The sequence below is a fragment of the Malaclemys terrapin genome, chromosome 25 (assembly GCF_027887155.1).
Source record: "Malaclemys terrapin pileata isolate rMalTer1 chromosome 25, rMalTer1.hap1, whole genome shotgun sequence".
NCBI lineage: Eukaryota > Metazoa > Chordata > Testudines > Emydidae > Malaclemys > Malaclemys terrapin.
Window position 1 is genome coordinate 4,936,463 of NC_071529.1, and position 22,432 is coordinate 4,958,894.

The following is a 22,432-nucleotide window of genomic DNA, read 5'->3' on the forward strand; positions in this document are numbered from 1 at the left end:
TGTGGAATTAAACAGATGGTAACAAAACACAAACAGAACAAGCAAGAGTTGTAAGGAGTTGGACAAGCTATTCCTCCCTCTCTTAGACCTTGGCTTTTAAAATCAGTTTAGTTCAACCCATGCAAGCGGGTAGAGAAGAGTTGATTCTTGTTTAGCTTCAATTCCTAATTGATTGAACCTAAACTGAAATAACCCTCCATCACACCACAATAAGTGCATCCACAGTGGGGTTTTCACTGGTGTAAGTAAACTGGTTTAAAAACTAACTTCAATTCAACTGGTTCCATTTTCATGTAGATGTGTGTAACGAGGGCAGCTCTGCCAGGCAGGGCTGGAACCTGGGGGGCTGTCGCTGAAGCTGCCTCCCCAGGGTTAAAGCCAAACCCCAGAGCAATGACCGAAGGGTTGGGGAAGGGGACAGAGCCACGGACCCAGGATCTGGCTGCTCTAAGGATGCACAGGAGCCGTGTGAGGAGTAACAGCAGGGCAGGCACAAAGCGACAAAACAGCCTCACAAAGAGGTGGGTTTTTGTATTTTGTTTTACACTGAACCTGCTGCTCCAGGCAGGACGGGCAGCAAACCCCAGGGGTCCCCACTGCCGCCAATGGTCCCCGCGTGTGACAGACAGCTGGGATCATGCGGGCTGGTCTGGAGGCTGAGAGATGGGAGAGCAGGTGGGATGTTTGCAGAGCGAACAGGGAGGCGTTGGCTGAAGAAGGTGCTAAGGGGGATAGTGCAGCTGGTTCGGGGAAGAGCAGCAGCTGAGACGAGGCCTGTCCGTGCCCCCCTGATCCTGGGGCGTCTGGCTGCCGGCGCGGGGCTCTCGGGATGGGAAGGGAGGGGTCTGCCCAGCAGGGGCGGAGGCTTCAGTGGGAATTTCCCATCGTGTCGGCGTCAGCGGCTTTAAATAAACACAAACATCCCCTGAGACGGGATCAAAATCACCCCCACACACCCAGCAGACACCTGTGGACATGGCCCCCCAGAACTCTCCCAACCTCAGAGTCACCCCCCACCCTCAAGACAGATTCCATTGTACCCCACATAGGCCCTTCCCCCAAGATGTCTCTCCCCCCACACACATGGTCCTGGTGGGTTCCATGCTCCCATCTCCCTGTCCTTTGCCATCTACAACACACAGATCTCTCCAGCCCATGGACTCCCCCCACCCATAAAGTTGTAGGGACTGGAGTTGTGTGTGGGTGCATCACACCTACCTGAACCACAGGGTGCACTGTACTCAGTCTCTGTGTGTTCACCTGCAACAGCAAGGGATGTAAGGAATGGAGAAGAGACTCAGTGGGGGGATGAGAACCCCTCCCCCTAATCCCACACAGGCAAAGTCTGTTACCCCAGCCCCAGGGGATCCCTGCTGTAGGTCTGAGCCCTAGAAGGGAGTGGGACGTCGCCCCCAGCTGTCTGAGTGGGACTGTGCGCTCTCTCCCATCCCCCATCTCCAAGTAAGTCAGACGGGCCCAGCAATTACCAATCAGTCACCCCTCAAAATGCTCATGGAAACCGTCCTGCCACCTCCTGCACCCAGCACAAAGGGTTCTGGGGGTGTCTGAGGAGCTGGATGGCAGGGGAAATGTGGGGGGCCCTGAAGGGGCGGGACTCGCCTGCTTCTGCTGGGACAGTGCCAGTTACACCAGCAGCACCCTCCCCACTAGCCCGACAAGCACACGGCTCCCATGTCCCTCGCGGTTAGCCGACCCCACAGATTTAACCCAGGAAGTCTCTGACCTGAGTGGGATTTATGGAAATGGGGCACTTGGCACCTGGGGAGATTTCAGTGACCCCACGCCCTGAGTGTGACACAGAGCCCACGAGAACAGCTGTAATGGGGGTGGAGCCAGCGCAGGATACGCCCACCCAGTCACTGACTGTGCCACAGAGCCTAGAGACAGGTTTCAGAGTGGCTGTAGTCCACGAAAGCTTATGCTCTAATAAATTTGTTAGTCTCTAAGGTGCCACAAGTACTCCTGTTCTTCTTTTTTCTTAGAGCCTAGAGAGTAGCTCTAATGGGGGCAGAGCCAGGGCGGGACTCACCCGTCTCGTAGTAATCGTACAGTCTCACTGGGGCTGCTCTGAGATTCTTCATAGGGAAATCCTGCTCCAGGGAGAAGGTGAAACTCGCCGCCTCCTTCGTCAGCTACCGAGAGAGCGACAGAGCGAGCGCCTGGGCTGAACGTCTGCACTGGCAGCTTGAACCCCCTCCTCCCCGAGGCTCGGCCTGGCCCAGCCGCTTCCCCCTGCCCCTGCAGCCTGGAGCAGTGAGAAAATGCTCCCCCCGAATCCCTGTTCCACCCCCCTGCAAAATGTGACCCCTTTCATCACACTCAGGGCCCAGCTCCAGCCTCCCCAACCCTGAGCTTCCCGTTGCTCCGTTCATGGCCCTCCCTGGGGTTTGGCGGAGTCTGGTCCCATCTCCCTGTCCTTTCTGGAAACGGGTCACTTGGAACCAGGGGAGATTTCAGTGACTCCACGCCATGCGTGTGACACAGAGCCCACGAGAGCAACTGTAATGGGGTGGAGCCAGAGTAGGACACGCCCTCTCCATTCACACCAGGCCTCCAAAGCCCGGGCCGCCTGCACTCACCTGGTCCAGATAGAGCGTCACCTGGTCGTTCTGCACCTCCAGCCTCTTCACCAAACGCTGCTTCTCCAGCTAGGAGCAGAGGGAGGAAACGGCTGAGCCAGGAACGGAGGGACTGGGGCCAGAGTCACTGCTCTGCTGGGGGCTGGGACATGGGGCATCAAATGCCCCCGTGGCCGAGGGGCCTGGCTGCCACTCCCCATGTCAGACACAGCTGAGCACTGGGTGTCTGCTGGGGTGGGGCGGGAGTCTAGACATGGGCGTTGTGTTGTAGGGGGAGCTAAGCAGGGTCAGGATGCTCAGTGACTGGATGGGAGACCCAGGGCTGCACAGTGCCCCACGGCAGGGGGCAGGGCTCTGCGGGGGAGCTCCCCCTGGGGGTCAGAGCTGCAATCTGTGCTCTCCTGGGGATCTGGGCTCTCCCCCATGGATCAGCCCCTGGTTTCATGCTGTGTGACTGGCCTGGCCTGTTCTCCTCCCTGGGAAGCTCACCTGCCGCAGGGACCTCTTGACGGGGGTGTAGCCGGACGGCAGCTTGGCCTCGATGATGGCCATGTTGGTGGCTGGGCGCTCCCCGCTGTATCTGCAACAGGAGCCGTGCGCTGAGATCGGTGTTTGCCCTGGTAACAGACCCCAGGGGGATGGAGGGGGAGGGGACGCCTCCCATCTTCTCGGCCCTGCAGGCGTCTCTAATGCTCTCTGCCTGCTCTGGGCTGTGATCCCCGCTAGCCCCCGGCCAGCCCTGAGCTCCCCAGGCAAGGGGCCCTGGCCCCAGGAGCTCCTTGGGAGCCGACTGTCCATTAGATCAGCCCCGGGACCAGCCCTTTAGTCCCTGGCACTTTCCAAGGGCCTCCTGCCTCTGCCCCGAGCCCTGTGGGGGGATGGATCCCCCGGCGATTGATTCCTGCCCCGCCCCATCCCGTCCCTGCAGTTCGGCAGCTCTGCCCTGGCCATTTCCCCGCTGCCTGGGGCCTGCCCCTGCCCCCGGGTGCTCGGACCCAGTGGGGGTGGGGAGCTGGGGCTCGTACCAGGCGTGCAGCACGAGGCTGAAGCGGGATCTGGCACTCTCGGTGCACTCCTTCGGCTCCGTCTCCACCCGCAGGTCAAAGGTCGTGGCACTCTTTGGGGGCAGCATGTTGTAGCGCAGAGTCAGCTGGGAGACAAGCAAGAGGGTTGGAGCAGAGCCTGCTGCCTCCGCTACCACAGATCAGAGCCTGGGTCCAGAGCCAGGCACCATGGGGCAGGGCAAGGGCACAGCTAGTCACCACTGGGCCAGCTGGTCCCCAGGGGCTCCTGCACTCACCTGCACAAAGACACAGCCCTTGCCGCTGGCCCGCAGCGTGTACTGCCCAGGGATCTCCTGCAGGGCCGCTCGCTGCAGCACTAGCCGGTTGGCGTTCTCCACGTGGAATTGCAGGGCCCCAGCCTGGGAGCTCACCGTCACCGACACAGCCCCGCTCGTGCTGTACGTCAGGAATGCATATTTGGCCAGGGCCTGCAGGGCCACCACCGTGTCCTGGGGAGGAGAGTCACCGAGCTGCTGTCATGCTCTAGGGAGAGGAGCCTGGCTCAGACTCACTGCAGCAGGATCGGGACCCACTGGGGCGCTGACACTGGGACTCCGGCTCCCAGCCCCTGAGGGCAGGGGGCTCTGCACCCAGGACTCCCTCTCCCAGGAAGGGCCCCAGATCAGCTGTGGAGATGCAGGCCCCGGGGGGCTCCTGGCTAGGGTTACCATACGTCCAGTTTTTCCCGGACATGTCCGGCTTTTTGGCAATCAAACCCCCGTCCGGCCAAAAAGCCGAACATGTCTGGGAAAAATACCGGCCGGGCACTTCCTCTCCTGCGGCTACTCTGCTCCTCCCCTGACTCAGACTTCGTCTCTGTTTAAGAGCCAAGCTGCCTGAGCCAGAGCTACCGGCTTCGGGCAGCCCCCATGCCTCCAGACCCCAAGCCGCCGGCCGGGCACTTCCCTTCCTGGGCTCCAGCTGTTCTGATCCTCCCCTGACTCTTCGTCTCTGTTTAAGAGCCAAGCTGCCCGAGCCAGTGCTACCGGCTTCGGGCAGCTGCTGTGCCTCCGGACCCCGAGCCGCCGGCCGGGCACTTCCCTTCCCGGGCTCCAGCTGCTCTGCTTTGGCGGCACAGGGTCCTGATTCATAGGGGCTGCCCGAAGCCCGAGCGCTACCGGCTTCACGGGTTTGCCGGGCAACCTCCAGACCCTGCGCTCCCGGCTGGGCGCTTCCCCTCCCGGGCTCCAGCTGTGCTGGGGAAGCGCCGGCCGGGGGCGCAGGGTCTGGAGGCTGCCTGGCAAACCGTGAAGCCGGTAGCGCTTGGGCAGCCCTTTTCGCATGGCTGGGAGGGAGGAGGGGGAATTAGGGCGGGGACTTTGGGAAATGGGTGGAGTTGGGGCGGGAAGGGGCGGAGTTGGGGTGGGACCGGGGGTGGGAAAGGGGCGGGGCCAGGGCCACATGGAGTGTCCTCTTTTTTTATTTTTTAAATATAGTAACCCTACTCCTGGCCCCTTCCTCCACCAGGGCCTCAGCGCTAGTTTGCCCCGAGGGCAGGGGTGTTACCTGCGTGGAGCCGAAGCCCCCGTAGGGGTTCTGCTGCTTGCTGAGCCAGCGGATGATCTGGGTGGCGGTCACCATGTCGGCAGCAGACACGTTGGGCAGGGAGAGATAGGCCAGGAGCACGTAAGCCGTCATCTCCACCTCCGCCGACGGGGCCTGGTTCCCATAGGGGCTGGGAAGGGCCTTCACCTTCCTCTGCCAGTAGAGCTGTCCCCCTAGGAGAGGGGGCGAGGAAAGGGCAGCCCCACGGCTGCAGTTACAACACAGTGGGTCACCTGTTTGCTTTCCAAAGGGGCCCCAGGGGTTTCCCAGGCTAGAGGGACTCCTGCTCCCCACTGAATGCAGCCACCTGTGGGGAAGGACACAGCAGGTGATTCACAGCGCACAGGAGGGCTACACAAGTGGGTCATCAGCAGGGACTGATCTCTGACTTGAAACCCCTGAACCTCTGCTGTCTGAGCTAGAAGCCGAGCCCAGGTGGGTCACTGGCTGCAGGCAACCCCTAAGCTTCTGGGGTGCAGCCGCTTGGGGACATTGCTGGTGCTAGCTGAATGGGGCGCTAACCAGGAATATTCCCCCTGCCCCCAACGAGCCCATTACAAATATTAACTGCATTAGATTCACAAACCAAAAAAATATCCCAACTCCCCCACACTGACACCCTGGTAAGCAGGGCACATTACATTCGGTGAATGGGTTTTGGGGGCAATACCAAACTGGAGGCCACATGAGCTGCTTGGAGCCCTAAACCATTGTTTAATCTGCTTGTGCCTAGTGCTGCCATTGCTAGAGGGGGGCAGAGAGGCCCTGAGTGAGTGCAGGGCCCCCTGGGGCTGGGGGCGGGAGGGGAGCATCTGGATGCATGTATCATTTTGTATTTAAAGTTGTAAGTATTGGCTCTATACTGTCTGTATTTCAAACTTTTGCTCTGCTTCTGGGTGACACCCCAGACAATTTGGTGTTAGCTCTGCCTAGCTTGCTTCATGGCCCATTAAGGACCATCAGCTATACAATTGACCCATTGAGAGAAGGCAGACACACCTTGTGACTCAGCAAGGGATGCAGGGACATGCTTATGGACAGAACTCTGAGGTTTTTCCATGCCATGTGATGGACAGCTTGTCTTTGGGACAAAGAAAGCAGTGACCACATGGCAAGAGACTATATAAAGCTGCTCAGCTCCTCCATCTTGTCTTCAATCCTGCTTCATATCTCTGGAGGGACTTTGCTACAAACGGAAGCTCTACACAAAGGACTGAGGACCCATCCCAGCTGGGGATGTACTCCAGAGACTTGATTTGAACCTGCAGTTTATTCTATCACTGCTACAAGCCTGAACCAAGAACTTGGCCATTACTGTATGCAGAGGCGGCTCTATGTTTTTTGCCGCCCCAAGCATGGCAGTCAGGCAGCCTTCGGCAGCATGCCTGTGGGCGGTCTGCGGATTCGGTGGCATTTCTGCAGGTGATCTGCTGGTCCCGCGGCTTCGGCATGCCTGCCACCGAATTGCTGCTGAAACCGCGGGACCGGCGGACCTCCCGCAGGCACACCACCAAAGGCGGCCACTCTCACAGCGACCTGCAGGCCCCCCCCGCGGCTTGTCGCCCCAGGCACACGCTTACTGCACTGGTGTCTGGAGCCGCCCCTGACTATATGTAATTGATTCCATTTAACCAATTCTAGCTCTCATCTGTATCTTTTTCCTTCTATGAATAAACCTTTAGATTTTAGATTCTAAAGGATTGGCAACAGCATGATTTGTGGGGAAGATCTGATTTGTATATTGACCTGGGTCTGGGGCTTGGTCCTTTGGGATCAAGAGAACCTCTTTTCTTTTACTGGGGTATTGGTTTTCATAACCATTTGTGCCCATAACGAGTGGCACTGGTAGTGAAACTGGGAAACTGGAGTGTCTGAGGAAATTGCTTGTGTAACTTATAGTAGCCAGTGGGGTGAGACCGAAGGCCTCTCTGTTTGGCTGGTTTGGTTTGCCTTGGTGTGCATAGAAACCCCAGCCTTGGGCTGTAACTGCCCTGATTTAAGCAATTTGTCCTAAATTAATACTCTCAGTTGGGTCCCACCAGAACCAGCATCGTTACAAAATCCAAGGGCATCTGTGCAGGGAAAGGCTAGGGAAACTGGAGCTGGGGGACGGGCAGTCTCCCATGGGTCCATGGGGGGCACATGCTGCAGACAAAGGAGCACCCAGAGACCTCCTTCCGTGTACAGCCCCGTCTCCCAGAGAAGGCAGGACCTAGCCAGCCACCAGCCCAGTGCAGCCTGTTCCCCTCCCAGTATTAGATAGGCCAACAGAGAAGCCTCGGGCAGGGACTCCCCAGCTGGGATGTCCCGAACACAGGATGGGGGCTGGGGTCCTGCGGCATCTCCTCAGGGCTCGGTTACGGCCCATTCCCCTTGGGAGCTGCCTACGCAAGGCCCTGCCCCATGGGCTCTGAGCCCACTGGACCCCGTCACGCTCCTGGCCCCGGGTGCTTTAGAGGGCTGGGTTGGTACATGGGGCTTTGCCCCTCTAGGTTCCCAGCTCCAATCCCCCCAGCCTGGCAGTGACCCAGCCTCGTCCCCCTTCGCTCCATGCGCTGGGCCCTGGGAAATGGCGGGACGATCTCACTCCAGCTCCGAGGGGAGAAGTGTCCCCATGACAGAGCCCAGCGCGTCGGCCCCTTGCTGGCAGCCTCAGCAGAGACCACGGACTGACTGGGCCATGGAGACCCAGCTCCCCTGCCAGGCTGAGGAGGCCCCAGGGCAAAGGGGCACCTGGGTGGGCAGGGCCGTGGGGGGCAGCTGGCCCTGCCATGTGTCTAGAGGCCGGCAGAGAGGAGAGCACTAGAGCGAGGTGCTGTCGGTACCGGCGCTGACGCTGTGCTGGGCCAGGCTCTGCAGAAGGGCGCCCCGCAGCTCAGTGCTCCCCGCCAGCCCGAAGGTGTAGGCCAGCAGCGCCTGCGTGTAGAGGTCGCTGGTGCTCGACTCCCGGAGGCACTGGAGGGCCCTGGTCACCATGGGGTCCTGGGACAGGGGAGACACCGAACAGACTCTCCGTCAGGCTGAACCGTCCAGAGGAGACCCGCCCTGCGCCTGGGGCCTGGGCACATCCCCTGGTAACCACCCCATGGGGCCTTAACAATGCTCCAGCAGGCAGGCAGCTGCCACCTCCCCCGACCCATCCACCCTCCCCACTGCCACCCGTGCCCCGGGCCCATCTATAAACAGCCTGCCCAAGCCACGGACAGATCCCCCCCAGAGCCAGACCCCAAAACTGGCCGAGCCGCTGAATCTTTCTGAATCCCTGACCCACTGTCCCCATCCCTATCTCTCCCTGACCCACCTCCCAGTACCAACCCCTCTCCCCACTGCCCCCAACAGCACCCCAAATCCCTCCCTGGTACCAACCCCCCACATCTCCCCCGTCTCACCCCAAATCCCTCCCTGGTACCAACCCCCCCAGGACTCCCCTGTCTCACCCCAAACCCTTCCCTTGCACTAACTCCCCCCTCACTGTCACCAACAATTTCCAATTCCCCCCCGACTTCCAGCCCCTCCCCTGGGACAGCTGGGCTTGGCCTCACCGTGAGCGGCTGCCCCAGCTCCAGCAGCGCTGCCGTGATGTAAGCAGAGAGAGAGAGCTCGTCCACCACGCCGCCCTGAGGGGGATGGAGACACCAGAAGCCGGCTGAGACCGAGCTGCGGGGCACGTTGCCAGGAGCAAGTGAGCCGCTGCCCAGGACAAGCCCATTGGGACAGAGAAGAACCGGCTCCAGCGTGCCAGGTGGCTGGGTTTGGGTCCTGCCTCCTGCTGGATCTGGGTCCCAAGCAGCTGCCCGCAGTTGTAGCAACCAGGGAGGCCACACGGTGGCAGTGAGTTCCACACGCTAGTTCAGGAGCTGCATAGCCTGGCTGCACTGGAATCCCTGCATAAAACCCTACCTGAGTCCCACTGGAACCAGAGGCTGGGAAGTTGGTTTGAACTGACATTTGCCAGATTTCCTGTGAAGACCAGGGGCCATTTCTGCAGAGGCTGAGGGATTCGCCCCTCGCTGGGTGAGGTCCTGCTCATTAAATAGTCCCCCCAGGGCGGGAATCCAGACTTTGCCTAAAATTTGTCTCCTTCTAGCTCCCAAATGGGTGGGTACACCCCCGGCCCCCCCCGTAGAGTCCCGGCGCCCTGTAAACTCCGGGGCAGTGGCAGGAATTGGGCTGTGACTCAAGCTAGGTTGGAATTTCCTACTGAAATGATTTCTCGACAGACGATGCAGTTTCCACAAAACCAAAACTTTGTGGGAAAACGTTACATTTGCTGAAACGTTTCGATTTCCGTTGGGAAAATGGAAAAGCAACATTCTGCTGTGGGGCGGCGGGGCCCAAATCGCAGCCTCTTGGGTTGGCAACCTGAACCGAAACCTTCCACTGCAAACAGGTTCAACATTCAGCTGCACTGGCCTCGTTCCCCCCGCTCCCCCATGGACTTGGGCTCCTTTGGACTACATCTCCCATGATGCACTGAGACGGCCTTTCTGATTGAGCCGCATGGGGAGTTGTGGGAGTCACATGACTTCAGGGCTGGGCTGGGCCCTGCCCCTCAGGCTCTCCGTGCCAGGCAATGGGTGCGGGGTCTGCTCAGTGCCCGCGGGGAGACCGGGCTGTGCAGGAGCCAGGGGGGCTGGGCCAGGGCTGCTCCCTCGTTTGGTGCAATAACCCACTGACCCGGACGTTTCAGCCATTCAGCCATTGCTAAAAACCCAGGGAAATCCCCCAAACTGAAACAGGTCACGACAACCAGCTGCCATGAGGGGCCCCCACCCCCTTCCCCAGCTTATCCCCTCCTCCCCCATCCCATCAGCCCATCCCCCCAGCCTCCCACCTGCAGGGCGTTGTTCAACAGATACCCCACACTGCGGAAGCAGCCGGTCTCCTGCTGGTGACGTTGCAGCCACCCTAGGGCGTCCTCTAGGTGCTTCTCATCAATGGAGATATAGGGCCTGGCCTGGCCGAAGGACTTGAGAACGAAGGCCGTCAGCCTGGGCGGGGAGAGACCCTGTGAGAGGGACAATCTGCAGGAGATGCTGCGGGCCAGGAGGGAGGTGCATGGAGGACAGGGCTGGGGGTCAGGATTGTGGGGGTAAACAGAGCTGTCAGGGGAGCCCAGGATGGGAATGGGGGGGATTTGGAGTGAGTATGTGAGGCAGAGCTGTGTGGGGAGCAGGACTGTAATAGCAGTGGGGCTGGGGATCAGGCTGCAGCCCGGCAGGCTCTGCCCACCCAGAGTCCTGACTTGCCCGTGCCGTGCGGCCCCTCACCAGGTGTTGCCCGTGACATCGCTCTTCCCAGAGGCGCTGTAAGAGCCGTCGTTGTGTTTATAGAGCAGCTCGCGCTGGTAGCCTGCGGGGACGGTAGAGAGACAGCGAGTCCTGGATCCGTTCAACCCCAGGGGCTAGAATCCACCCCCAGCCTGCACCTCGTGGGGCCTGCTAGCCCTTCCCTCCCCCACAACGCTGAGACTCAGAGATTCCAGGGGTTGGTTTGTATAGGGGAAGAGAGTTAAGGCTGAATAGGGTTGTCAGGGTTTCCCCCTCACCACTCTGAACTCTGGGGTACAGATGTGGGGACCCGCATTAAAGATCCCCTAAGCTTATATTCTACCAGCTTATGTTAAAAACTTCCCCAAGGCACAAATTCTTTTCCTTGTCCTTGGACGGTATTGCTGCCACCACCAAGTGATTTACACAAAAATTCAGGAAAGTGTCACTTCTAGTCCCTATCCCCCACAAAATATCCCCCAAAGCCCCTTCACCCCCTTTCCTGGGGAGGCTTGAGAATAATATAGGAACCAATTGGTTAGCAATGTGAGCACAGACCAAACCCTTTGTCTTTAGGACACTGAAAATCAATCAGGTTCTTAAAGGAAGAACTTTATTTATAAAGAAAAAGTAAAAGAATCACACCTGCAAAATCAGGATGGAAGGTAACTTTACAGGGTAAATAAAAAGATTTAAAAAAGGGAATTCCCCTCTGGCTCAGCTTCACAGTTACAAAACAGGAATAAAACTACCTCTTTACTATAGGTAAATTTCACAAGCCAAAACAAAAGATAACCGAACGCATTTCCTTGCCTTACTTACAATTTTAGTAATTTTAGATGCAACATTTCAGGTATGTTTTCAGGAGATGTTGTACCTGTCTGGTCTCTCTCTCCATCCGGAGAGGGAACAAAACAAAGAGAGCCACAAACAAAACCTCCCCTCCCCCAGATTTGAAAGTATCTTCTTTCCTCACTGGTCCTTCTGGTCAGGTACCAACTAGGTTATTTAAGCTTCTTAAACCCTTACAGGTAAAGCGATTCAGTACAGCTGCCCAGGAGGGATTTTATGCTACCTTTACCTTTATGTTTATGACAAGGGCCCTGATCCCCGAAACCCACTAGTGCCCCGACCTGGGGCTGGATCCCAACCGGCGCCCCCTAAAGGGGAAAGGGCTCTCTCCCATTCCCTGAACCCTGAGTCAAACAGTCCTTATGTCCCGGGCCTCGGGACTGTGCCCCAGAGAAGAAAGGCCAAGAATCTAATTCCCTGACCCCCAGAGTCAGCCAGAGCCCTGATCTGGGTCTGGATTGGAGCCCGGGCCCCAGAGGTGGCATGGACAGGGCCCTCACATAGCCCCGCCATGCCCTGGGGGTGCAGGGGCGGGTGGACACTCACCGCTCTGGAGGAATCCCTGGGCCTTGTCTCTGATCTCCGGGCTCAGCTGCTCGCTCTTCTCCAGATACTGCTGGGTGTAGATGTTGTGAGCGAACCAGACCATGTTCTCCTCTCCAGAGCCATAGGGCATGGCCAGCAGGCGTTCTATGTTCTGAAGAGACGTGCCCATTATGTCTCCTGGCACCAAGGGAGTCAGTGAAGCGGAGAATCACCAGGCTGCACAACAGCTGCCCCGTCCGTAACACCACGTCCCTGGAGCCCTGGCACATGGGGGCCCAGAGCCCCCAGTTCGATTCAGGCCACATGGGGTTATGCGGATAGAATCACAGACTCATAGACTATCAGGGTTGGAAGAGACCTCAGGAAGTCATCTAGTCCAACCCCCAGCTCAAAGCAGGACCAATCCCCAACTAAATCTTTCCAGCCAGGGCTTTGTCAAGCTGGGCCTTAAGAACCTCTAAGGATGGAGATTCCACCACCTCCCTAGGTAACCCATTCCAGTGCTTCACCACCCTCCCAGTGAAATAGTGTTTCCTAATATCCAACCTAAACCTCCCCAACTGCAACTTGAGACCATTGCTCCTTGTTCCATCATCTGCCACCAGGGAGAATAGCTGAGCTCCATCCTCTTTGGAACCCCCCTTCAGGTAGTTGAAGTCTGCTATCAAATCCCCCCTCACTCTTTTCTTCTGCAGACTAAACAAGCACAGTTCCCTCAGCCTCTCCTCATAAGTCATGTGCCCCAGCTCCCTGATCATTTTTGTTGCCCTCTGCTGGACTCTCCAATTTATCCACATCCTTTCTGTAGTGGGGGGCCCAAAACTGGACGTAATACTCCAGATGTGTCTTCACCAGTGCTGAATAGAAGGGAATAATCACTTCCCTCGATATGCTGGCAATGCTCCTACTAATGCAGCCCAATGTGCCATTAGCCTTCTTGGCAACAAGGGCACACTGCGGACTCATATTCAGCTTCTAAACCACTGTAATCCCCAGGTCCTTTTCTGCAGAACTGCTGCTTAGCCAGTCGGTCCCCAGCCTGTAGCTGTGCATGAGATTCTTCCATCCTAAATGCAGGACTCTGCACTTGTCCTTGTTGAACCTCATCAGATTTCTTTTGGCCCAATCCTCTAATTTGTCTAGGTCACTCTGGACCCTATCCCTACCCTCCAGCGTATCTACCTCTCCCCCAAGCTTAGTGTTATCTGTGAACTTGCTAAGGGTGTAATCCATCCCATCATCCAGATCATTAATAAAGATGTTGAACAAAACTGGCCCCAGGACCAATCCCTGGGGCAAGCCGCTTGATACTGGCTGCCAACTAGACATCGAGCCGTTGATCACTACCCGTTGAGCCCGACAATCTAGCCAGCTTTCTATCCACCTTATAGTCCATTCATCCAATATGTGGTGATGAATAGCCAAGACGCTAATACCCTGGCACAGCTTCATGGCATCACCACGTGAGTCCTAGTGAGGTAAATAGAAAGGAGCGTAAACACTGCCAAATTAAGTGTAAAAATGTAATAAGAAAAGCCAAAAAGGAGTTTGAAGAACAGCTAGACAAAAACTCAAAAGGTAATAACAAAATGTTTTTTCAGTACATCAGAATCAGGAAGCCTGCTAAACAACCAGTGGGGCCCCTAGACGATCAAGATACAAAAGGAGCACTTAAAGATGATAAAGTCATTGCAGAGAAACTAAATTAATTTTTTTTTAAATTAAATTAATGGAGATATCCCATCTCCTAGAACTGGAAGGGACCTTGAAAGGTCATTGAGTCCAGCCCCCTGCCTTCACTAGCAGGACTAAGTACTGATTTTGCCCCAGATCCCTAAGTGGCCCCTGCAAGGATTGAACTCACAACCCTGGGTTTAGTAGGCCAATGCTCAAACCACTGAGCTATCCCTTCCCCCCCCCCCAATGAATTCTTTGCTTCCGTCTACATGGCTGAGGATGTTAGGGAGATTCCCAAACCTGAGCCGTCCTTTGTAGGTGACAAATCTGAGGAATTGTCACAGATTGAAGCGTCACTAGAGGAGGTTTTGGAATTAATTGATAAACTTCACAGTAACAAATCACCAGGACCAGATGGCATTCACCCAAGAGTTCTGAAAGAACTCAAATGTGAAATTGCGGAACTATTAACTATGGTTTGTAACCTGTCCTTTAAATCAGCTTCCATACCCAATGACTGGAAGATAGCTAATGTAACGCCAATATTTAAAAAGGGCTCTAGAGTTGATCCCGGCAATTACAGACCTGTAAATCTAACATCAGTACCGGGCAAATTAGTTGAAACAATAGTAAAGAATAAAATTGTCAGACACATAGAAGAACATACAGGCGAGTCTCATCTTATGCTAGGGTTACATTCCGCTGTCAGTGCATAAAGCGAAAATTGCGTATAGTCAAAATTACATTGAGTGTAATGGCGGTTGGAATCGCCCGCACTACAGGTACAGTATTTAAATTGTTATTTTTCACTTTTTTGGGGTTTTTTTTTTTTTGGTTTTTGCCGAGCACGCAAAGCTGAATTCGTGTATGTTAAATGCGTGTAAGATGAAACTCGTCTGTAAATTGTTGGACAAAAGTCAACATGGTTTCTGTAAAGGGAAATCATGTCTTACTAATCTATTAGAGTTTTTTGAAGGGGTCAACAAACATGTGAACAAGGGGGATCCAGTGGACAGCTTAGACAGCTGCAGCGGCCCAGGAGCCAGCAAACAGAGCTGTAAACAGGGGAGTTTCAGTGGGAGTTTGCAAGGAGAGTTTGCAGGGGACGCTAAGAGCTAGGCAGAGGAATAGACAGGCTAGTGAAGGGAGGGGGTGGTGTTCTGCCGGTGTTTTGGTGCCTGTTGGGGTGTTTGTGGTGTGTGGGTTTGTTTTTTCTCTCTCTCTCTCTCTCTCTCTGTGGGTGGTGGTGGTTTGGATTGTGTTTCCTGGACTAACAGGTTTTAGGTGAGAAGGCTATGACTGATAGAGAGGCAGCAGTGGAAGACACAATGAGGATGACTGGATGTGGAAGCTGCGGCATGTACATAATCCTGGAGGGGGTATCTGAAAAGAGTTTTGTCTGCATGAAGTACCTGATAGAGCTGATGGAAGAAAAGATCCGAGGATTGGAGATGCAGGTGGAAACTCTGGTTGAGTTTAGAAGGGGGGTCGAGCAGATGATGGAGCAAAGACATGAGGAGGCTGAAGGTAAAAGCTCAGACTTGCAGATGGAAACAGGACCACAGAATTCGGAGGGGAGACTGCTGGGTGAGGAAAGTGGACAGTGGAGCATGTGACTAAGAGAACCAGGCAGAGGAAAAGACAAGCTAGTGAAGGAGAAATAGAGTTCAGGAACAGGTTTGCGGAGTTGGAAAATGAAGAAGGGGCACAGCAGGTGGTCGCTGAAGGTTAGAGGGCAAGGAAGAAAAGAAGAGCAGCTAGTCCTATAGGAAGAGGGGAAGAGTCAATGGAGATAACACGGAATATGAGCCCCAGGAGGATATGGGATGGGTTGCGGAGGATTCCAAGGGACAATAGAAATCGAGAGGACTTGCATCCAGAGGGAGCAGGGGATAGACCGGAGAATCGCACTGTTACCAGGAAAAGGCAGGTCTACGTGATTGGGGACTCCTTACTGAGAAGAATAGACAGGCCTGTAACTAGAGCTGATCCGGAGAACAGAAGGGTGTGCTGTCTGCCAGGTGCTATGATACGGGATGTGGACCTGAGGCTGAAAAGGATCCTAACGGGAGCGGGAAAGAATACGTTGATTGTCCTTCATGTGGGAACAAATGATACGGCTAGATTCTCGCTGTAACGTATCAAGGGAGACTATGCCAGGCTGCGGAAGACGCTTAAGGAAATCGAGGCTCAGGTGATCTTCAGTGGGATTCTGCCTGTTCCTAGAGAAGGGCAACCAAGATGTGAGAAGATTATGGCGATCAACAGATGGCTCAGGCAGTGGTGCTATAAGGAGGCTTTGGGATGTATGGCCACTCGGAAGCATTCATGGACAGAGGACTGTTCTCTTGGGATGGACTTCATCTGAGCAAGGAGGGAAATAGACTTCTAGGATGGAGACTGGCACAACTGATTAAGAGAACTTTAAACTAGGAATTTGGGGGAGATGTCCAGGTAATCTCCACGCCAGAATTTAACATTGAGAAGGAAGAAAACAAAGTAAGAAAGGATACAGCCGTGGGTATGAGAATGGACGTAAGGAGGAAGGGTTGTGTAGATACCAGTCTAATAGGTGATACTGGTGGTAGAATGTCTGTGCCTAATCAGGTAAAGAATGTCAGTGAAGCCAAACGGCAAAAATTAAGATGTTTGTACACCAATGCAAGGAGCCTAGGTAACAAAATGGAGGAACTAGAGCTACTGGTGCAGGAAGTGAAACCACATATTATAGGGATAACAGAAATATAGTGGAATAGTAGTCATGACTGGAGTACAGGTATTGAAGGCTATGTGCTGTTTAGGAAAGACAGAAATAAAGCAAAGGTGGTGGAGTAGCATTGTATATCAATGATGAGATAGACTGTAAAGAAATAAGAAGTGATGGAATGGATAAGACAGAGTCTGTCTGGGCAAAAATCACATTGGGAAAGAAAGCTACTAGAGCCTCCCCTGAGATACTGCTTGGGGTGTGCTACAGACCGCCGGGATCCAATTTGGATATGGATAGAGACCTCTTTAATCTTTTTAATGAAGTAAACACTAATGGGAATTGTGTGATCATGGGAGACTTTAACTTCCCAGATATAGACTGGAGGACAAGTGCTAGTAATAATAAGGCTCAGATTTTCCTGGATAAGTAGTTGAAGAACCAACAAGAGGGGATGCCATTGTAGATTTGGTTTTGGTGAGTAGTGAGGACCTCATAGAAGAAATGGTTGTAGGGGACAACCTTGGTTCGAGTGATCATGAACTAATTCAGTTCAAACTAGATGGAAATATAAATAAAAATAGATCTGGGACTAGGGTTTTTTATTTTAAAAGGGCAAACTTTAAAGAATTAAGGAAATTAGTTAGGGAAGTGGATTGGACTGAAGCACTTGTGGATCTAAAGGTGGAGGATGCCTGGAATTACTTCAAGTCAAAGTTGCAGAAACTATCAGAAGCCTGCATCCCAAGAAAGGGGAAAAAATTCATAGGCAGGAGTTGTAGACCAAGCTGGATGAGCAAGCATCTCAGAGAGGTGATTAAGAAAAAGCAGAAGGCCTACAAGGAGTGGAAGATGGGAGGGATTAGCAAGGAAAGCTACCTTATTGAGGTCAGAACATGTAGGGATAAAGTGAGAAAGGCCAAAAGCCATGTAGAGTTGGACCTTGCAAAGGGAATTAAAACCAATAGTAAAAGGTTCTATAGCCATATAAATAAGAAGAAAACAAAGAAAGAAGAAGTGGGACCACTAAACACTGAGGATGGAGTGGAGGTTAAGGATAATCTAGGCATGGCCCAATATCTAAACAAATACTTTGCCTCAGTCTTTAATGAGGCTAATGAGGAGTTTAGGGATAATGGTAGGATGACAAATGGGAATGAGGATATGGAGGTAGATATTACCACATCCGAGGTAGAAGCCAAACTTGAAAAGCTTAATGGGACTAAATCGGGAGGCCCAGATAATCTTCATCCAAGAATATTAAAGGAACTGGCACATGAAATTGCAAGCCCATTAGCAAGAATTTTTAATGAATCAGTAAACTCAGGGGATGTACAGTATGACTGGAGAATTGCTAACATAGTTCCTATTTTTAAGAAAGGGAAAAAAAAGTGATCTGAGTAACTATAGGCCTGTTAGTTTGACATCTGTAGTATGTAAGGTCTTGGAAAAAAATTTGAAGGAGAAAGTAGTTAAGGACATTGAGGTCAATGGTAATTGGGACAAAATACAATATGGTTTTACAAAAGGTAGATCATGCCATACCAACCTGATCTCCTTCTTTGAGAAGGTAACAGATTTTTTAGACAAAGGAAATGCAGTGGATCTAATTTACCTCGATTTCAGTAAGGCATTTGATACGGTTCCACATGGGGAATTATTAGCTAAATTGGAAAAGATGGGGATCAATATGAAAATTGAAAGGTGGATAAGGAACTGGTTAAAGAGGAGACTACAAAGGGTCATAGTGAAAGGTGAATTGTCAGGCTGGAAGGAGGTTACTAGTGGAGTTCCTCAGGGAAGGGCTTTGGGACCAATTTTATTTAATCTTTTTATTACTGACCTTGGCACAAAAAGTGGGAATGTGCTAATAAAGTTTGCGGATGACACAAAGCTGGGAGGTATTGCTAATACAGACAAGGACCGGGATATCATACAGGAAGATCTGGATGACCTTGTAAACTGAAGTAATAGTAATAGGATGAAATTTAATAGTGAAAAGTGCAAGGTCATGCATTTAGGGATTAATAACAAGAATTTTGGTTATAAATTGGGAACACATCAGTTGGAAGTAACAGAGGAGGAGAAGGACCTCGGAGTATTGGTTGATCACAGGATGACTATGAGCCGTCAATGTGATATGGCCGTTAAAAAAAGCTAATGCGGTCTTGGGATGCATCAGGCGAGGTATTTCCAGTAAAGATAATGAGGTGTTAGTACCATTATACAAGGCACTGGTGAGACCTCATCTGGAATATTGTGTGCAGTTCTGGTCTCCCATGTTTAAGAAGGATGAATTCAAACTGGAACAGGTACAGAGAAGGGCTACGAGGATGATCCGAGGAATGGAAAACCTATCTTATGAAAGGAGACTCAAAGAGCTTGGCTTGTTTAGCCTAACCAAAAGAAGGCTGAGGGGAGATATGATTGCTCTTTATAAATATATCAGAGGGATAAATATCAGGGAGGGAGAGGAATTATTCAAGCTTAGTACCAATGTGGACACAAGAACAAATGGATATAAACTGGACATTAGGAAGTTTAGACTTGAAATTAGATGAAGGTTTCTAACCATTAGAGGAGTGAAGTTCTGGAACAGCCTACCAAGGGGAGTAGTGGGGCAAAAGACATATCTGGCTTCCAGACTAAGCTTGATAAGTTTATGGAGGGGATGGTATGATGGGATAGCCTAATTTGGGCAATTAATTGATCTTTGATTATTAGCAGATAAATATGCCCAATGGTCTGTGATGGGATGTTAGATGGGGTGGGATCTGAGTTTCTACAGAGAATTCTTTCCTGGGTGCTGGCTGGTGAGTCTTGCCCACATGCTCAGGGTTTAACTGATTGCCATATTTGGGGTTGGGAAGGAATTTTCCTCCAGGGCAGATTGGCAGAGGCCCTGGAGGTTTTTCACTTTCCTCTGCAGTGTGGGGCACAGGTCACTTGCTGGAGGATTCTCTGCAACTTGAGGTCTTTAAACCACGATTTGAGGACTTCAATAACTCAGGCATAGGTTAGGGATTTGGGTGGGTGAGATTCTGTGGCCTGCGTTGTGCAGGAGGTCAGACTAGATGATCATAATGGTCCCTTCTGACCTTAAAGTCTATGAGTCTATGAGACATAGTGTGCTTAGATTTCCAGAATGCCTTTGACAAGGTCCCTCACCAAAGGCTCTTACGTAAATTAAGTTGTCATGGGATAAGAGGGAAGATCCTTTCCTTGATTGAGAACTGGTTAAAAGACAGGGAACAAAGGGTAGAAATTAATGGTAAATTCTCAGAATGGAGAAGGGTAACTAGTGGTGTTCCACAAGGGTCAGTCCTAGGACCAATCCTATTCAACTTATTCATAAATAATCTGGAGAAAGGGGTAAACAGTGAGGTGGTAAAGTTTGCAGATGATACTAAACTGCTCAAGATAGTTAAGACCAAAGCAGACTGTGAAGAACTTAAAAAGATCTCACAAAACTAAGTGATTGGGCAACAAAATGGCAAATGAAATTTAATGTGGATAAATGTAAAGTAATGCACATTGGAAAAAATAACCCCAATTATACATACAATATGATGGGGGCTAATTTAGCTACAACTAATAAGGAAAGAGATCTTGGAGTCATCGTGGATAGTTCTCTGAAGACGTCCACGCAGTGTGCAGCGGCAGTCAAAAAAGCAAACAGGATGTTAGGAATAATTAAAAAAGGGATAGAGAATAAGACGGAGAATATCTTATTGCTCTTATATAAATTCAGGATACGCCCACATCTTGAATATTGCGTACAGATGTGCCCTCCTCATCTCAAAAAAGATATATTGGCATTAGAAAAGGTTCAGTGAAGGGCAACTAAAATGATTAGGAGTTTGGAACGGGTCACATATGAGGAGAGATTAAAGAAGCTAGGACTTTTCAGCTTGGAAAAGAGGAGACTAAGGGGGGATATGATAGAGGTATATAAAATCATGAGTGATGTGGAGAAAGTGAATAAGGAAAAGTTATTTACTTGTTCCCATAATATAAGAACTAGGGGCCACCAAATGAAATTAATGGGCAGCGGGTTTAAAACAAAGAAAAGAAAGTTCTTCACACAGCGCACAGTCATAGAATCATAGAATCATAGAATATCAGAGTTGGAAGAGACCTCAAGAGGTCATCTAGTCCAACCCCCTGCTCAAAGCAGGACCAATTCCCAGCTAAATCATCCCAGCCAGGGCTTTGTCAAGCCGGGCCTTAAAAACCTCCAAGGAAGGAGACTCCACCACCTCCCTAGGTAACGTATTCCAGTGTTTCACCACCCTCCTAGTGAAATAGTTTTTCCTGATATCCAACCTGGACCTCCCCCACTGCAACTTGAGACCATTGCTCCTTGTTCTGTCATCTGCCACCACTGAGAACAGCCGAGCTCCATCCTTTTTGGAACCCCCCTTCAGGTAGTTGAAGGCTGCTATCAAATCCCCCCTCATTCTTCTCTTCTGGAGACTAAACAATCCCAGTTCCCTCAGCCTCTCCTCATAAGTCATGTGCTCCAGACCCCTAATCATTTTTGTTGCCCTCCGCTGGACTCTTTCCAATTTTTCCACATCCTTCTTGTAGTGTGGGGACCAAAACTGGACACAGTATTCCAGATGAGGCCTCACCAATGTCGAATAAAGGGGAACGATCACGTTCCTCGATCTGCTGGCAATGCCCCTACTTATACAGCCCAAAATGCCGTTAGCCTTCTTGGCAACAAGAGCACACTGTTGACTCATATCCAGCTTCTCGTCCACTGTGACCCCTAGGTCCTTTTCTGCAGAACTGCTACCTAGCCATTCGGTCCCTAGTCTGTAGCAGTGCATGGGATTCTTCCGTCCTAAGTGCAGGACTCTGCACTTGTCCTTGTTGAACCTCATCAGGTTTTTTTTGGCCCAATCCTCTAATTTGTCTAGGTCCCTCTGTATCCGAGCCCTACCCTCTAGTGTATCTACCACGCCTCCCAGTTTAGTGTCATCTGCAAACTTGCTGAGAGTGCAGTCCACACCATCCTCCAGATCATTAATAAAGATATTAAACAAAACCGGCCCCAGGACCGACCCTTGGGGCACTCCGCTTGAAACCGGCTGCCAACTAGACATGGAGCCATTGATCACTACCCGTTGAGCCCGACGATCTAGCCAGCTTTCTATCCACCTTACAGTCCATTCATCCAGCCCATACTTCTTTAACTTGGCGGCAAGAATACTGTGGGAGACCGTATCAAAAGCTTTGCTAAAGTCAAGGAATAACACATCCACTGCTTTCCCCTCATCCACAGAGCCAGTTATCTCATCATAGAAGGCAATTAGGTTAGTCAGGCACGACTTCCCCTTCATGAATCCATGCTGACTGTTCCTGATCACTTTCCTCTCCTCTAAATGTTTCATAATTGATTCCTTGAGGAACTGCTCCATGATTTTTCCAGGGACTGAGGTGAGGCTGACTGGCCTGTAGTTCCCCGGATCCTCCTTCTTCCCTTTTTTAAAGATGGGCACTACATTAGCCTTTTTCCAGTCATCTGGGACCTCCCCCGATCGCCATGAGTTTTCAAAAATAATGGCTAACGGCTCTGCAATCTCACCCGCCAACTTCTTTAGCACCCTTGGATGCAGCGCATCCGGCCCCATGGACTTGTGCACGTCCAGTTTTTCTAAATAGTCCCGAACCACTTCTTTCTCCACAGAGGGTTGGTCACCTTCTCCCCATGCTGTACTGCCCAGTGCAGCAATCTCGGAGCTGACCTTGTGCGTGAAGACAGAGGCAAAAAAATCATTGAGTACATTAGCTTTTTCCACATCCTCGGTCACTAGGTTGCCTCCCTCATTCAGGTCAACCTGTGGAATTCCTTGCCTGAGGAGGTGGTGAAGGCTAGGACTATAACAGGGTTTAAAAGAGAAGTAAATACATTCATGGAGGTTAAGTCCATTAATGGCTATTAGCCAGGATGGGTAAGGAATGGTGTCCCTAGCCTCTGTTTGTCAGAGGGTGGTGATGGACGGCAGGAGAGAGATCACTTGATCATTACCTGTTAGGTTCACTCCCTCTGAGGCACCTGGCATTGGCCACTGTCAGTAGACAGGATACTGGGCTGGATGGATGTTTGGTCTGACCCAGTATGGTCATTCTTATGTTCTTATGATGTATAGATTCAAGGGATGA

General features: G+C 52.1%; 2 protein-coding genes across 2 annotated transcripts in view; both read right to left on the reverse strand.

Moving 5' to 3' along the window:
• Positions 1-309: 309 nt before the first annotated feature.
• LOC128829048 (pregnancy zone protein-like) lies at positions 310-3,574 on the reverse strand. Its single transcript, XM_054014166.1, has 5 exons — positions 3,090-3,574; positions 2,601-2,669; positions 2,051-2,153; positions 1,219-1,260; positions 310-902 (listed from the first exon to the last, which is right to left on the reverse strand). Exons 1-5 carry the CDS (start codon positions 3,396-3,398, stop codon positions 868-870), a joined length of 558 nt encoding a protein of 185 aa, XP_053870141.1. The 5' UTR covers positions 3,399-3,574; the 3' UTR covers positions 310-867.
• Positions 3,403-22,432, reverse strand: part of LOC128829339 (alpha-2-macroglobulin-like protein 1) — a 56,953-nt gene continuing 37,923 nt past the window's right edge. The window contains exons 24-31 of the mRNA XM_054014720.1: positions 11,878-12,054; positions 10,480-10,561; positions 10,044-10,200; positions 8,752-8,826; positions 8,035-8,191; positions 5,171-5,382; positions 3,901-4,113; positions 3,403-3,750 (exon numbers count right to left, since the gene is read on the reverse strand). Coding sequence (XP_053870695.1) covers positions 3,403-3,750; positions 3,901-4,113; positions 5,171-5,382; positions 8,035-8,191; positions 8,752-8,826; positions 10,044-10,200; positions 10,480-10,561; positions 11,878-12,054 — 1,421 coding nt within the window. The remainder of the gene's footprint in view (positions 3,751-3,900; positions 4,114-5,170; positions 5,383-8,034; positions 8,192-8,751; positions 8,827-10,043; positions 10,201-10,479; positions 10,562-11,877; positions 12,055-22,432) is intronic.

Excerpts from the sequence above, each read along its gene's own strand:
- LOC128829048 (XM_054014166.1), bottom strand. The coding sequence starts at position 3,398 with ATGGACAGTCGGCTCCCAAGGAGCTCCTGGGGCCAGGGCCCCTTGCCT. Across the intron at positions 2,670-3,089 it reads TCAAGAGGTCCCTGCGGCAG|CTGGAGAAGCAGCGTTTGGT; the intron begins GTGAGCTTCCCA and ends CTCTGCTCCTAG. Across the intron at positions 1,261-2,050 it reads GTACGATTACTACGAGACGG|GTGAACACACAGAGACTGAG; the intron begins GTGAGTCCCGCC and ends TTGCTGTTGCAG.